The following is a 17375-nucleotide window of genomic DNA, read 5'->3' on the forward strand; positions in this document are numbered from 1 at the left end:
CACCCAAGTGCTGGGTTATCTGTATTCAGGAGTCCAATTTCTGGGTTCTAATGGAGCGGATCCCTCTCCCAGATGAATTCATGTAATCGATTTTCAACGTTCACGAAACTGTCATAGACAATGTTGCTGCAGACCAGTAGGAAGGTCAATTGCATAACCTTGGAATGACCATGTACTCTCCAGATGAATACCCCCGTTGGGGGAAGGAGACTTTAGAAAACACGCTGATCTCTCTTTTGTTTACAACAAAATTAATACCATCAAGCAATGCGAGCTATTTTCAAGTCGATATCTCACCAAGACTCGTACCTGATGCCAATCCCTATCATTTTGGCACCTCAAAGTTGCCCGAATTTCAATCTGAGTTCCTGCTTGCGTCCACGAAAATCTGAAACCCTGCTTGCGTTGAAGCAGTCCACTTAACCGAGACATGCTGTCCTCTTACTTTGCCAACCAGGACTAAATTAATCCGGGTCCCGGGTTGTTCCTTTGCCTCCGTCCAAACACTCTAGATTAGAGTATTAGTACCAGTCTTACCACAGAAGGGAGAAAAGATACAACTCTGTACTTCAAAATGCCACCATCGTCAACTCTGCTTAAACCCCAAACCTCCCAAATCTTCTCTTTGTTTCCCAATCCATTCTCCCTCTCTAACCCTAATTCCCAAATCTCAACTCAATCCCTTACATTTCTTAGAAAACCCAACTCATTCTCTCTCGCAGTTTCCACAAATTCATACTCATCTTCTTACTCACAAAACCAAAGCTCATACTCAGTAGCTGAAGAAGAAGATGATGTAATTGGTGATTGTGTCGTCTTTGAAGAAGGAATTTTTGAAGACTCATTTCTTGAAAAAAATGAATTTGATTCTGAGAAACCTAGTAGTAAAATTATATCAAAAACACCAGTCAAGGAAGAAACTTTGGTACCAGATAATTGGAGAGAAGTGCAAGCTGAAATCAATATTACTAAGAAAGAAAGAAGAAAAATTATGCATTCCATTGAATTTGGTAGTAAAATTCAGAAGAAAAACAAAGGGGTTCCTGTGACTAGTACAGTAGAATTTTTGTCTTATAGAGAGTATAAGTTAGCTCAATTGAATCCTGTTGTTCTTGATAACCCTGATTTTGATTTGAAAGAGGATGAGAGGGACGATGAAATGATTTCTTCTTCGACTGCTACATCAAGCAGTAGCAACCGAGTGGCTCCTAGGAATCCTAGATTGGCTGTTTATCAGGGTACTTTTGATGATATAACTGATTTCTTTAATAGTGGTGATTATGTACCTGGAGCAAACAGTGACAAGAAATCAGATGGTAATTTCATTCACTTTAGATACATTTTTTTGTTGATTTTTTTTTCTTTGTCATGCAAATGTCTACTCCTTGTTAGATGTTGATCATATTGATAGCATAGATGCTTAATTTGCATGACAATTACAGATTATTTCTTTCATTAATGACATAAAGATTAATGCTACATTGAGATTATTTCTTTCATTGACATAGAGATTATCTCCGACTCATAATGTGTTTCGAGGAAATTCAGCAAACTGAAACTGCTTCATTTTATTGCATAATGGAGTTGGACAAGGGGTTCAACTTACTTCAATCATGCCCTATGCTATAGTCATATTTACTTGTCTATCTAGTGTGAATTTATAACTTCGTTTGTAGGGAATATTTTTGTTAGTGTTCATGTGTGGCTGAGACTTTGTTACCGTGTGCCTTCATGAGTAGGTCCTCGTAAGTTGTTTTCGAAGGAAGAAAAGTTTCTCTTGAATAGGCGCATACCTAATCTGGAGGACGCTGCTTCAGTAAGTTTTTCTATGTATGCTGAATGTCTTGTATATGTGTTAGTTGATCTGCTTTTCATGCTTTGCCCTCATATTTAAATGAGATGCATTGACTAGCGAATATTTAAAGTAATTTTTAACAATTAATAGGGCATGGTTTCACATCACTACGGCAGTGTACCCACAGTAGGCACATTGGCTTTTGCAATTAACTGTTCTTGTGATATACCTTGCTTACTTGTCTTTTGCAAATCGTTTATCAATCTTAGGTTGCTAGGAAAGATGATTCATGTTCTGTATAGTGAAAAATCTCTGCTGCCTAGCTATATAAATTTTATACCTTATTTAATAAGCACACACGTAAAATCCTCCTGCACGCACACTTGCAGATTGTAACCGTCTTATACTCACTGCATTTGATGAGTAAGAGTAACCAAGAAATTTCCTTCTTGATTTTTCTTTTTCTACAAAGAAGTACCTTTTTGAATATTATTAGAAAGAAATTTTCCTCTTTGAATTTTTTGGAAGGATCAGATCTCATGATTGAGCTTCATATTAGTCAGGAGGTTTTAGTAGAAGGGGTAGTTGTTTTTAAGTTGCACGGGAAGCAGATTCATCAGACTATGAGTCCAAAAGCTGAGGCGCCTCCGTTTGAGAGATCTATTAAATTATTTCTGCTTTTTAATTTTTTTTTGGTCATTAATGGGAATGCATTTCCTTGATTTGAAAAATTCTACTCATCAATTTCTGACATAGACATGTTTTAGGGAAAATGGCTACCGTTACACACTCTAGCTGCTTCAGGAGAGTTCTTCCTTGTGGATGCCCTGATGAAGCACAATGTTGACATCAACGCTGCAGATAAGGTATATTATTGGTCATCTGCTAATCAGATGAAACACTGAGTTAATGTGTTCATATGTTTTTCTAGGAGTAAGTTCATTTATCCTGAATATTCAAAATTTACCTTGTAATTGCAATTGTTTCCGGTTGCATGTATGACCCGTATTCATTATTTTCCATGCAGGATGGTCTGACTGCACTTCACAAAGCAATACTGTGTAAAAAGCAAGCTATTACCAACTATCTTTTGAGGGAATCAGCAAACCCTTTCGTTCGTGATAAAGTGAGTAGAGAAATATAAAATACTTTTGCAAATTCTGAAAATATTGCCCCTCATGAAGGTGTCATTACCTTGTTGATGTTACTTTCTGAAGTAGTTTATCACATATTTCAGTGATTTCTTTAACCCAGTATTTTCTTGATTGGTTCTATGATTCTAGTATTCTCGAGATTACAAAAATAATATGTTACATTTTTGTATGTGCTACAAGTATTATCATTATCACATGAATCTCCAGGTGGGATTTTTTAGTTTGGCTGTTAATGGTGCAACATCAATATGCTCATTTTTGGTTGATTTTCTGTTACAACAGGACGGAGCAACCTTAATGCATTATGCCGTCCAAAGTGCCTCAACTCACACAATCAAAATTCTTCTTCTGTATAATGTTGACATAAACCTCGCAGATGATGTATGATCAAAAGATCTTGATAATGCTTTACTTTTCTGAATTTCTACAATTATCCGACTGACTGTGACGTCTCTATCTGAAATACCCTGGTTTGTTACTTTACAGGATGGATGGACACCATTGCATATTGCTGTTCAAGCCCGAAGAACGGATTTGGTGAGGCTTTTGCTTATTAAAGGAGCTGATAAGACGCTAAAGAATGGGGTAAGTACCTTAGCTTGTTCTAAATACCTTTATCATCTTATACTGTACGGCAACATCATCATCAGGATATTTCTTGGCCATACCTGCATCATGGAAACAGTTCTATTACATTCTTTCACGTCAGTTATTGGCGACCTACTTGAGATTACTATTCTGACATTGCCCTCCCGCACTCTTACATTTTGCTGTTTTATACTTTCTGATATTGTCGATTCAAAGAAACCATGTGTCTCTGCATCGAAGGTTTTGCCTCTTTTGTTGTTGAAGTTACGGTTTGCCTTTAATATGGGTCAAGAAATTTCCACCTAGTGACTGGAGGCTAACTCCACCATCCTTCCACCCATTTAAAGATAAACCAAGTGCCCTAACAAATGAACAAATATATGTACTATAGGACCAATATGTATTACGATTTGTGAACGATGTTCAGCATCAAATGAAAGCACTATGACTACCTTGGCTACTTCCAACTTTACATTTTCTATAATGAATACCGGGAGAAAATAAATAAAGATTGTGCCGACATGTAAACGAAATATGCATTTCAGCCGAGCCTTTCCTGCTTGGCAGTCAAAGGTTAGACACATTTATCATGGTCAAGAATTTTCTATCTCGTTGTCAGTCATTAAATCTACCATCCTTGTTTTCAGTTGCGATAGGTCAAGAGTCAAGACCCCACTGAACTTGTATGATACACTATTATATCCAGTTAAGATAGGTCAACACCCCACTCAACCATATGATACTTGACAGATATATCCAGTTAAGATAGGTCAAGACCCCATTGAACTTGAATGATAGTACTTGATAGACATATCCAGCATTATGAACTGTTTAATGATGTCCAGCACTCTAATGAAAATGGCAGCCATAGTCTAAAGTGGGGATTCCCCAACATGCTGTATGATGGAAACAGAGAAAAGGAAATTATAATTGTTAAACATGTTAGTGGGTTCAGTAGTCATCCATAAGGATAAGCTTCTTTGACTGATGCAGTATTTAGTTAGAACTTTTCGCCAGACATGTGTTTATAATATGCATTTCGGAGCAATTAGAAGATATGACCAATACAATGCGTAATATGTTATGATGACTTTCAAGTTGCTTAAGATTGTTTATAATGTTGGATTGCGTTGCAGGATGGCTTAACCCCACTTGATCTTTGTCTATACTCTGGTCGAGACACGAGGACTTACGAGCTTATCAGATTATTAAAGCTGTTTCCCAAGTCCAAACAACATCAACTACTTTGACAGCTTACATACTTACCTACCTGTCTTTCTTTGAGTTCATGTTATACGTAATTGAGTTTCACTTGGACGTCAACATTGTTGTATAGTATTCACCACTACCCTCTTTCAGGTGTAGAGTTACATTTTAAAAGTGCTCCCTTTTAAAAGAATCCTATTATTATTGGGGCTTAAAAAAGGAGGGGATTTTGGGGGCTTATGGGGTCATGAAATAATAATTCATTGAGCCCCTTATCATGGTACTTTTGTAATACCCATTCTACCCGTTATATGATTAGTACTAATTATATTGATTAAGCTAACTAATCAATATTAGTGAATGAATTAGACTAATTAAATGATTAATCTTTTGGAAATCAAAACTTGATTTTGATTTTAAAGAAGGAAAAATGGTGATTTTGGTGAAATTTTTTTCAAAAAATTTGAAGTAAAATGATGAAACCCTTCGTCACGAAATTCGGAATAACCTTATAATCAACTCCCAACATCAATTTATCGATTCAAATCCGTTAAAAATCAGAGTAAAAATCTGAAAATTTTACTCGTTATGGCTGGGAAATTGTATCGAACCAGCCGTAATAACAAACTTACGGTTAGGATCTGAAGACTTCTAAGTCGTAAACACAAACTACGGCTGGGAAGTGAAGAACTTCTGGCCGTTATTCTTCCCAGAATCTCCTGAGTCTGTATTACAGCTGGGATAACATACTTTTCCCCACCTAACTGAATATGTAAGCTGAGGAATTTTGATTTTCAACATGAATACATACTACGATTGAAAATTAGTAATACTTTTCATTAAATAGACCACAATAAAACCCATTACATATTTAATAGATCCCCATTACAAAGTTGGTTTTAATAACATGCCTTTCGATGTATTAAGAAGTCTTTGATGATGGCGAATTGAGCTTCCAAGTTGAAGTTATAACCTTTCCATTTTCTCTATTTCTTTTTAGCTTGAGCTGCGACTTCTCTATCAGTCTCACCTTTAAGTCGAAGTTGGTTGCACATACGACGTAAATCCATATATTCTTCTACTTTTTTGCGTATGTCTGAAAATCGAAGATACAATTCAACCCCATCGCGGTTGTTAGTGTTACCTGTTTCACTATAAAAATTCTCAAAAATATTACTCCAATACGATTGACTTGGTAAACCACGTTTCTTTCGTTCTTCTCCCTTCTTTGGATAGCATAGTACAAAAGTTTTGCAAAGAGATAAGTCTTCTTCCAAAGTGAAGTTGGGTTTATCCTTTGAGTACATTGCATTGAGTTTGTAGGAGTTTTGGTGGAGATTAATGATGTAGAAGGTTTGATTTTGATTTGGAATGGGTGGTTATATAGAGGTGGAGTTATTTCAAGTTTAAATAAGTGGTTGAACAGCTAGAACCTTCTTTAGATCAGTCTTCAAACGGATCTATTTTTCAAAATTCAAAAAACTAGCCGATATGATGTGATATTCAAAATTATAGATATTTACGGCTAGGAAAACGCAAGGTAGACCGAGCCAAAACTCTGTATAAACCTGCAGGGTATGTGGTGTGTCAGTTTTACGACTAGGTATTTCGGGCCGTAAATAATAGTTGTTAATTTTTGTCAGAATTACGGCCTGGATATATAGCCGCAACAAGGAGCATTTTTTGGGGGTTATCAGAGTGACATACGGCTAGGAAATCCCCACCGTATAAATATTTACAACCAGGAACTTCAAATATCGACCAAGCCGTAAACCAGAGTTGCAAATTTATGTCAGAATTCCGGTTAGGAGTTCTGACCGCGAAAAAGATACACGGCCTGGACATGTAGCCGTAACCAAGGCCCATTTAATTTTTGAGTCTCTAGTGCAATATAAGACTAGGTATTTCCTGACCGTAACAGGGTTAAGGTTCCTTTTCCTAACCGTTTTCCTGTAAAGGCCGGGACTTTCCAACCGATATTATGTGCAAGTTTATTTGACAAGAACTATATGCACTTTAGGCTAGGTTATGTGAAGCATCGACCTAGCCGAAAGAGCACAAAAAATCAGTAAATCTTGATTTTTCTTAGATTAGACAAATGGAAAGACTAACATTCATTCATAAATGCAAAGTTATAAAAATTCATCCATCCAAATCCATAACCAAAGAACAAAAATAGTAAATAGACAAAGTCTTAGATAATAAAAGATCCATGAAGTAAAATAATGAAAAGCAAGTAAATAGTCATTCACTTTCACTTGATCCCTCCTCCGAAGTGTGCAAAAACTCATCCAAATCGTCACCTTGCTCAGGTTCCACAACTTGTTCTATAACTCTAGATTTTTAACCTCGACCGCTGCCACCTTGAATTGGAGTCTTTTTACCTCCACCACGTCCACCTCGAGCACTTGTTCCAGCATGGCTACCTTTTGCACTTGTTCCAGCACGGCTAACTTTTGCACTTGTTCCAGCACGGCCACATTTTGCACCTCGACCACCTCGACCTTTTTCACCTCTACCACCTCGACCGACTTTTCCTTGCTTAGATTGAACTTGGTCACGGGGGGAGTGTCCGAGTCTTCGCTAGAAGAAGGAGACCTAGCCCTTTTAGTTCTCCTTGGTCGTTCCTCTTGATCAGGATATAAACCTGCTTTCTCAGAGATTATTATGCCTTGAACAGATTTCGGGGTAATCTTTGTTCAGATACCGTTAAGTCCTCACCCAAATGAATCATAGGGGTGATGTCCTTGACCACCCAATTAACTCGTTCGACCTATTGTTTCATATCAAACACACACTCTAATTATTCATAGATAATTGAAAAAATAACATATACAAACATAATTAGTAGTGTACGTACCACCATCTTCTCCCAATCATCTTGTTCATTCATTGATGTCTTTGATTTTGAACTTTCTTTCTCTGCATTCCTGAAATGTCTCTGCGCCTCCGGATCCAAATTTTCCACATAAGGATGAGCCCACTCTTGATACCATTCCATGTAACTCGCATCCGCTTGGGAAGTCCCATGAGAAGCTTCAAGCACTCTTCTACTCATTTGGTTTACTTGTTGGAAATGAGCATTCCAATGCTCGATCGACGATGCATTTTCATAGTTCAATTTGACATATTTGTCCTTAAATTGGGAGTTGGCTATGCTCAGTTTAAAATGAGTTTCTTCAGGTACAATTTTCTGGACAATACCGATTTGGCGGAGCGTTCTATGAGGATCTAAAATGACGAACCCAGTTGCATAAAACAAAGGTCCCGCATAGGTCGCCACATCAGAAAATACTCTATCACCAACTTCATCGTCTCCATCCCCATCAAGCTTCAAATATGGATCAAAAGACACATCTTCGATTGTCCAAGCATCCAACTTTTTCCTCATCTCCTCCATTTCCGTCTCTTTAGCCTTGTGTTGGGTCCCTCCAAAGGGGTATCTTCCTCTTGTAGGTTTTTCTAGAAGCCATTTTGTATCCCGAGTAGGCCTCAAGCTTTTAAAATGGTCGTAATCCCATGACTACGTCAAAAAAAAATTCAGTGTTAATAAGACATGAGTATGTCAATATATAAAAGTAAAATAAATAAACATTCGTTATATTAAAACAAAAAGATACCTGGATAAGAGCAACACATCCCGTAATTTGTGTTTCGTTCCATCTAGAAGCTTTGCAAAGACAATCCAACACATCAGCAAGGAGCGCGGTGGCCCATGAGTACCTAGGTACCTCATTTTATTCCGTACCGAGACTGAGAGTCTTCAACTACTGCAAATAACAAGCATTTACCTTATTTCCTATGAAATCGGGGAAAAAGACGGTTCCAAGAGCGTGCAACAAGTAAGCTATAGCCGTATGTCTAGCTTTTTCGGCGTCCATCACCACCAATCCACTATTAGTCTTGCTGTCAGAATCCTCAAACTTATACTTCAGACGAACCAAATTAATCTTCCTTGCCATATTAACTGTTTCAGGAAGTTCACCGGGTGCACTATTTTTCCTTTTAGTTCTAGGAGCGGCTCCACCACCTATCTCAAACTCTTCTTCCGCTTCATCTTTGCCCCACCCAAGACAGTGCTTCGCCAAGACACAAAGCTCATCAAAAGGCATATAATTGTTGAAACCCTCAAACACAGCCTTTCCTTCCAAAGCAAGACCAGTGATTTTCTTTGCGTCATCCAGAGTGATAGTCATCTCGCCGAAAGGAAGATGAAAAGTCCTAGTTTCGGGCCAAAATCTTTCTCTAAAAACACAAACTGTCACAACATCATATGTCTTCTGCAACGCCTCGATTCCAGACCATAACCCCGAAGCTTTTACCAAAGCTATCACATCTGGATGCTCATCGTCCAACGGCCAAAACCTTCCTTGTTGGTGCTTTAGTTTAGGGACCATTTTATCCGGGAACTACAAAAAAAAGTTGGTTCTTATAATTAATAATCCATAACCAAGGGAATATAACATATACTCCCTCCGTTTCAAAAAGACAGTCCGGTTTGACTTTGTCAAAATATTAAGGAGACCACAGTATATTACTTAACTACCATTAGTTACTTACCTAGTTTATTTTAATAACAATTGTAGCAATAAAAACTATCTAAAACTGTTAGGAGGATTATAAATACGAAATATAAAAGGAAAATCAAAAGATATCGAATTTATGGTATTTAAAGTTTATATGGAATTTAGTGTTTGGATCTAAATGTATATTCTTGTAAAAGGAATGAAAGATATATTTATTTCCTTAATTATACAAATTTATTTAATATATTAGATCGGGTCTGATTAAAAATAAATTTATTAATATAAAAAATTTAAGGGTATATTAGAGAGTTCATTGGAAATATATGACTATAAACAGAAGCTGGACACAATTTTAAAACAGACGAAAATGAAATAGAGGACGGTCTTTCAGAAACAGAGAGAGTATGTAATTTGATTTATTACCTTTGTGCCACAAACCCTAGCAGCCCATGAAGACGTGTATCCAATCAAGACGGAACGATCTCTTGCCTCACCCCAAGGTCTTCCATTCCTCTTGGGAGGTAAAGACACCATAGCATCAATTACTTGTCTTGTTGTTTCTTTTGCTCTCCTCAACTACGGATTTACCTTTATCAATAGCAGCACCACTAGAAGTGCCAACTTCAGTTCCTCCAGTAACAACAAGTACACCTTCATTTCCTCCAGCAACTCCAACTTCAGTTCCTCCAGTAACTTCAACTCCATCTCCTCCACCTTCATTTTCTCCAGCAGTCAGAACTCCACTTGCATTCCTTGCCTTTGCACCCAATGATTTTGCGTGACGAGGTTGCGGAGTCGGGTCACTACGAGGTGTTACTTCTTGTGATCTTTTCTTCTTATTTTCTTTTCCTCTGTTCAAAGACAAACAAGGCCAAAAACCAATAAGATAAGCAAAAACAACTGGGAAATATTAACACAACCAAACCGTGACAACCAAAATGGGTAGGAAAATTAGTAATCGATCTAGCCGTAATAAAAACGGCTAGGAAACTCCAAGTCGTAATTCGTAAACGGCTGGGAAACTAAATAAGCGATCTAGCCGAAATCCAAATAACGGATAGGAAAACATATACGTGTAAATACAGCTGGTTTGATATTCAACACAGGACTATATACGACTAGGAAATTCCAAGCCGTAATCTATAAACGACCGGGAAACTAAATATCACGGTCAGGAAACAAAGTTACGGACAAAAAGACCGAGACGTAAATATTACCGCTGAAAAAAATTCGAACACAGGAGAATATACGGCTAGGAATAACCTAGTCGTATACAACTTGTTGCGGATATGATTTCTCCATCTCGTACGCATCGACTATATTACGGCTGGGAGTTCTAAGATATTCCAACCGTAAATCCTACAAACGGCTGGAATTTCTAGCATATCCCAACCGTGTAACATATAAACGGCTGGGAAAACAAACAATCCCAACCGTATGACCTATTTACGGCTGGGAATACAAGAACTCCCAGCCGTAAGCAGTTTCAGAAACTGTTTTTTCAGACCTAAAATTTTCAAAACCAATAGAATAATCAACAAAACGTTTAGATAAAGAGTGGGTTTTGAAATTCATACCTTATTGTTGTCATATCAGGACTCGCGGCGGCTGGTGCATCTCCTTCATTCACTTCTTCTTGATCTTCCATCTTTATTTGATGAAGTTGGTTTCCCTGCTTCAAAAGGAGGTTGATTCGACGAAACTTGACCTAAATTTTCCTTAGGTTTCATGGTTTTATAGAATGAGTTTAATCGACGAAGATTTTTTTTTTGGAATGGAAGAAGAAGAAGAAAAAAAAAAAGAAAACGAACAAGAAAAAGAAAGAAGAGAGTGAGTGGAGGGAGGAACAGTTTTCTTTTTCTTTTAATAATTTTCAGTTTTTTCTTATTTAATGATTTTTCAATTTTTTTATTAGATTAATCAGTTAATGGAAGGGCATAAGGGTAATAAGCTAAAATGACTGAGGGTATTTTTGAACTTTTACTTAAGTATGATCTCCCTATAAAATTTGGGTTCCACTTAGTAATTTAAATCCCTAAAGTCCCATCCCTTTTAAGCCCCAATAATAGGATTCTTTTAAAATACTTCTGGCATCCGTCTGGGTGTTTAATCGTGAAACCTACTTTGTGGATTATCTGGAAGACAATGCGTAATATTTTTCTCCCGCAAATTGAGAAAATGGAATCAACTAGTCGATTCCATTTGATGGGAGTGGGACAATACATAACACTAGATTTTGTGTCCGTGCTACGCCCGAGCATCTTTTTCTTTTCACCATATTTTTGATTTAGTAAAGCTCAGCTTCGGCTTCGGCTTCGCCTCACCTCGCCCCGTCCCGATTTGATTTGGTGTGCCTCGATTTCGCCTCGTCCCGATGTATGAAGAACATATGAATATCACTCACATGCCAGTAATAGCTGCCGCCATTCGTTCCTACACATTGAAATCAGAAGGAACTTGGTAGTGAATCATCTTATTAGGGTTGACTAAGAACTAAAACTTCATTTCGTAGTAGTTCATTTCTCAAAATCACTAACCCCTGGATGTGAAAATTTCGTATAAATTTGCTTTGTCAAAAGTATCGACATCTACCGATGCATCAATTTAATAAGGGCAACCTAACTAACTACAGCCCAATCATCCTAAAATTGATTAGCCGACTTTTTTATTTCTTAAACCTTTATGCACATCATTCACCATTCACCATCATGCGATTGAAATTATTTCCTAAAGTCAAAAAGTTACATGCATCTTTTTTTTAACCATATTTTTGATTTTGTATGATATGGCTTCCCCTTGCCCCGTCGTGCATTTTTTATTAGGTTTCGTGGGGCTTCCCCTGCCCCGTCGCGGTACATTTTTTAATATGTGTGGCTCGGCTTCGCCTCGCCCCGTCCCGATGCATTTTTGATTTGGTGTTGCATGGCTTCGCCCCACCGGGATGCCTTTTTGATTTGGTGTGGCTCGGCTACGCCTCGCCCCGTCGCTTAGGATTTTTGATTTGGTGTCGCGCGGCTTCGCCTTTGCTTCGTCCCGTCACTTAGAGATTTAGATTTTATTGGTTTTTATTTAGAGTGAGTGATGAAGAAATGGATGTTGTTGCAAATAATTTACTTGAATAATCAGTAAGTAGAATCACTTACCGCGGATAACTAATACATCAATCATACAAAATTGTAGGCTTCTCCATTGCTGCAGATACATGTATCATCACCTACAAAATCAGAATGATCATACAACAAAAAGTAATTTAGAATGAAATCAAAACAGAATTTGATTTTGGATTCAACATAGAGATTCAGATTATAAAACATTGAAAATATGTTATAGGCACTCTACTAAGAATTGAAATCCCTATAAAATATAGCAAGAAAGGAAATAGATGAATGTATAACAGAATTAGTGTTTACTAACAATTGTTAGGATTTGTTGTTTATCAAGAGAAGGAAAAATCGTAACTGCAAAGTAAAATGAAAGGGTAAGTCCATATAGTACAATCCAAATCAAGAGCAGCTAAAGAGTAATACCTGAATTTTTAGAATCACTCTTTTCAAACTATTATCCCCAAATATTGGATGGCCAACAGAGAGTAATTTCTGTCAAAATCCACATTCTGTTGCAATTGGCTTTGCAGTGGTTATGCTGCCTCCTGTAACCATCCTCACATGATCCCAACAACCCTATAGACTGCAACAGATTCTTTGACACCATGGCGAACATGATCTTTGATACCAAATGTCTATGCAAGGATTTAAAACAATCTCCACGCATATTGAATAAGATTATGCCTACATATAATCAATTTTAGAAGAAAGTGTGCATTTATACTAATCTAACTTCTAAATTTCTTTCACTGCAAACATCTTAAACCTTGGACATTTTTCTAACTGCACCAATGCAATCAGAATCAAAACAAACAAACCTGGTGAGGTAAATATCAAATATTGTGTATGAGAAGAAAACCCTAACAGAACCTTGGGGTTTTCTGTAATATCAATAACATGCCACTAAAAATTGAAGAACCCTAAGATTAATCTAAGTGATCTTTAAATCTGTGCAATCAAACAACATACAATCTTCCCCAAATCGAATAATCTCAGAACTCAACACAAACCCCATTGAATCAATCTTTCCAAATCGAAGAATCTAAGAATAAGAAAAATCAAACAAACCCTTTGTTGCAACTTCTCCACCATTTAGGTAAGAAAATAATATGTATGCTGGGATTTCTAGCTTGGTCTCGATGGGATTTCTCTTACAGTGAATCCACATTAATCTCTGCAACAAAAAAAAATAAAAATAAAAAAATTAGTTTTGTAAATAAATCAACTATCATAGGAGAAGAACAAAACAAAATCAAAACGTATATATGCTGACTGCTTGAGGCGAGATGGGATGAGTTGGTGACTCGGCAGTGGAGAAAAGAAGAGTTTACATCATGATAAAAATATTGTATTTAGTTAGTTTTGCTTTTTAGGCAAAACTGCACCTGCGTAAACCCAACAAAAAAGCAATTAGAATAGATGAAGGAAGAAGAAAAGAGACAGAGATAACGAGTATAAAGAGGAGAAAAAAGGTGGCTGAGGAAAAAGGGTTTTAGTACTCCATCGGTTATCAGCAGAGGGTAATGGAGATATTTCAATCCCAGATATATTTCAATCCAATTAATATATATCAAAACATAAAAGGATTAATCCTTGACAACTTGTCAGATGATTATAGAAAACCCGTGATCTAAAATTAATCACAAATCAATAAAACTTAAACTTTTTGAGGGAAGAAAATATGCAGAAATAGTTCAAGAGAATTTCGTAACTTGCATGGGAAAGATCAAGAGCCTTAATCACAAGAAGCTTGACCGAAGAAAAAAATCTTTGAAGTTGTTGTGGATCCAATCAATAATCACAGGAAAAAAACACTAAAAATATGAAAGGAGATTCACACAGGGAGAAAGTGAAAGAGAAGATGGAAAGTTAGGGTTGTGGATTTTCGGCTGTATGGGGTTTAGGTTTAGCTGATTTTCCAAAGTTATAACCCCTTGACCAATAGAGTATCGCCAAGTGTCATCTCCAGATTTAACGTGAGAACTCTTTTCTCAGCGATTGTGGTCCTCACGAAAACTCACTATTCTCTCGGTGACGCTCACCATTCAACATGGGGCTCCAATGAGTTAGGATTTTAAAGGAGTTAGATTGTGTTTTTTTCACAAATTTGGTCAAAAAGACCAAAACAGAAAATTCATGGGTGAAATAGACTCTTAGGTTTAGATACTGTTTATATAGCCAAAAATTAGAAAAATACTATTCATTTAGCCAAAATGGATATTTGACTCAGAATATCTTTTATTTATTAACCTGAAGAGACAATTATGTCCCTATCTTCCACAAATATTTACTGGGATGGAAAAGAACAAAGAAATCTATAAAAAACAGAGTACAACAACAACAAAAAAAAACAGAATTAGTTTGCTCTGTTTTACGAGTTAATTGCAAGCAAAACAGAGTACTCAAACAGAGCAAAAAAAAGAGAGCACTAAAACAGAGTAAAAAACAGAGCAAAACAGAGCTTGTACAACAAAATACAGAGTACGTAAAACAGAGCTTGTACAACATTCAACCACTGTAACTGCAAAATCCTTCCATCTTCCCTGTAAGCAGTTACAAGACCACCTGCAGTTCACTGCCTTCTCTGCCAGGCCAAGTGCTATCAACAACTCCAGTCAAAATGGCTAAGCCTTTAACACCTTTAAGAACTGCTGAAGGTATTGATCTCACAGGTTTCAATCGAGCAGCCTATCCATTTAAGAGTAATTTAGTAAATTTAAATTGCCATTATTCTCCATTAACCAATACCTTTCACCCCATCAAAGTATACTTATGCTTCACATTTTAACTGCCATGAACCATCGTTTGATGGGGTTATTTGTAGGTCACAGGGTCCACAACTTGACTAAACCTTCAAAAAAGCAGCCCATGGAAAATGCCCAAGGGAGCCCTTTAGGATGATGTAGATCTTTTTCATTCAATAAAATGAAGAGGTAATGTACTGTGTCAACTATCAACACATGTTCATTATAAACAATTACCTAGGTAAAGACGCAAGTTGTCTCTGAAGTGGAGGAGTGCTTCTCTCACCGCTTTTACCATAATGCTCCTCCATATGAGCAAACTGTCGTTTGAAACGATCAACTCCACTATGTTGGCATAAAATGAGAAAATGGTCAGTTATGATAACTACTCCTCTTGAGGTAAAATATTTATTCTAAATTATCAAATTTGATAACAAACCGACTAATAGTTTTAATAACTGAAGCAAAACTAATAGATCTGATCAGAAATTGCTTAGTTTGGCAAACCTCAAATATAGGTTATGGAGTGTAAGAATATAGTGTTTCAACAAAGATCAAATTTCCAATGTACTGCAGGTGAACATGCAAAAACCTCGTGATAGGTACCTAAAGATGTAACGATAGAATGAGCATGTTTATCTGCAATTATACTATAACTGGTTTACCTAGAACCACAATGAGCATTAAGAAAATCAACATGCTTCTTCAAGTTATATCGAGGAAACATGCTAGAACATCTAATTATGTCGACAATTGTTCCAGCAACTGTGATATGAACCAGGATGATCACAATCATGACACGACTAATGTTCACTAATAGACAAATTAAGAAATAATTGCACAACAAAAGTCGTCTTCAAAAAGGGTGTCTCACAAAGAAGGATAATAAACAAAGTTGATCAGAGAATCTAATCACGTGGCGTACCTTGGGTACAGGAAGCTAGTTTGATCTGCACCATTCAGGTATTCCTGAAGTATTTGGGGATGATACTCCAATATCTGTTGATTTTAAGAAAATAGTTATATTACAAAGCATCTATTAAATGAAAGATGTAAAATAATTGAGATCAAGTTGTTCAGATACCTCTCGGTAAATTAATTCTCGTACATCTTCCTTCGAAAATTTCGTCCTTTCAAACTCAAACTCAAATTTTGAGATGGGTTGCGTTGATGGTTCACGGTCCACATTTGCCAAACCATGAAAATATGGATCAGCTAATGCCTGTGATTACAACCAAGAGTTAAAAAAAAGAAGCATATAAATAATTTGGATGATACGTTTTTTTCATTCAAGGAATCAACTTTGTTGTACATATTGAAATATATCGGTTATAAAATCTGACTTCTTCAGCAGTTTAGTATAAGATGAAACCGTTTTCATCCTAGTTTAAAATGGGTGAAACCAAATTCAACCCAATTTAGTATAGGATGAAAACCAATTGCATGGTAGTTTAAAATGGGTGAAACCAAATTCAACCCAATTTAGTGTAGGATGAAACCCAGTTTCATCCTTGTTTACAATTAGTGATACCTAATTCAAAAATCATAGATTCATCCTACCTATAGATGAAACTGATTTCATCCTATTTTAAAATGAGTGGAAGCAAATTCAACCCAATTTAGTAAAGGATGAAACCCAGTTTCATCCTTGTTTACAATGAGAGAAACTAGTTTCATCCTTGTTTAAACTTAGATGAAAATAACTTCAGCTCAACCCAAAACAGGATGAAACCAGTTTCATCCAAGCCTAATTCAATTAATCTCAAACTAGTTTAAGCAATTCAATCCAAACCATAAACATGGATGAAAAACAATTCAATCAAATTCAAAACAGGATGATACCCGTTTCATCCATGTTTAAGCAATAAGGAAAAATAAAAATTCTATAATGCATTCATCTCATAGTTTTTGGGTTTAATACAGGATGATACCGGTTTCGTCTATAACAAGATGATACAAGTTTCATACTTATTTAGACATGGATGAAAATCATTTCAACCAAATTCAAATTAATGATAACATTTGCATCCAATTATTTCTGACTTGAAGCTTGTATGTAGAACAAAATCACTTCATAAAGTGTTTATGCAAAATAGCTAGATACATGCATATCTCTGAATCTACATCAAAAAATTCAGTTTTGTTATCAATCTAAACATCCAAAAAACCCTCTAATTTAGCCTTAATCTTTCGCACAGTCTCATAGATTGACAAAACAAACTATCAATTCATAATGAATAAATGAAGAACTTGTAATC

At 36.4% G+C, this 17375-nt stretch overlaps 1 protein-coding gene and 1 long non-coding RNA gene across 2 annotated transcripts; one reads left to right on the forward strand and one right to left on the reverse strand.

Annotated features, from left to right (window-relative positions):
* Window positions 1-530: 530 nt before the first annotated feature.
* Window positions 531-5077, forward strand: LOC113356953 (ankyrin repeat domain-containing protein, chloroplastic-like). The gene is made up of 7 exons (XM_026600190.1): window positions 531-1316; window positions 1740-1816; window positions 2563-2661; window positions 2823-2921; window positions 3232-3330; window positions 3436-3534; window positions 4674-5077. Exons 1-7 carry the CDS (start codon window positions 575-577, stop codon window positions 4785-4787), a joined length of 1329 nt encoding a protein of 442 aa, XP_026455975.1. The 5' UTR covers window positions 531-574; the 3' UTR covers window positions 4788-5077.
* A 6632-nt stretch (window positions 5078-11709) lies between these two features.
* LOC113356955 lies at window positions 11710-14252 on the reverse strand. Its single transcript, XR_003363323.1, has 3 exons — window positions 12797-14252; window positions 12413-12483; window positions 11710-12308 (listed from the first exon to the last, which is right to left on the reverse strand). It is a non-coding gene; the product is annotated as an uncharacterized LOC113356955 (long non-coding RNA).
* Between the last annotated feature and the right edge of the window lie 3123 nt (window positions 14253-17375).

Source organism: Papaver somniferum, chromosome 3 (genome assembly GCF_003573695.1).
Source record: "Papaver somniferum cultivar HN1 chromosome 3, ASM357369v1, whole genome shotgun sequence".
NCBI lineage: Eukaryota > Viridiplantae > Streptophyta > Magnoliopsida > Ranunculales > Papaveraceae > Papaver > Papaver somniferum.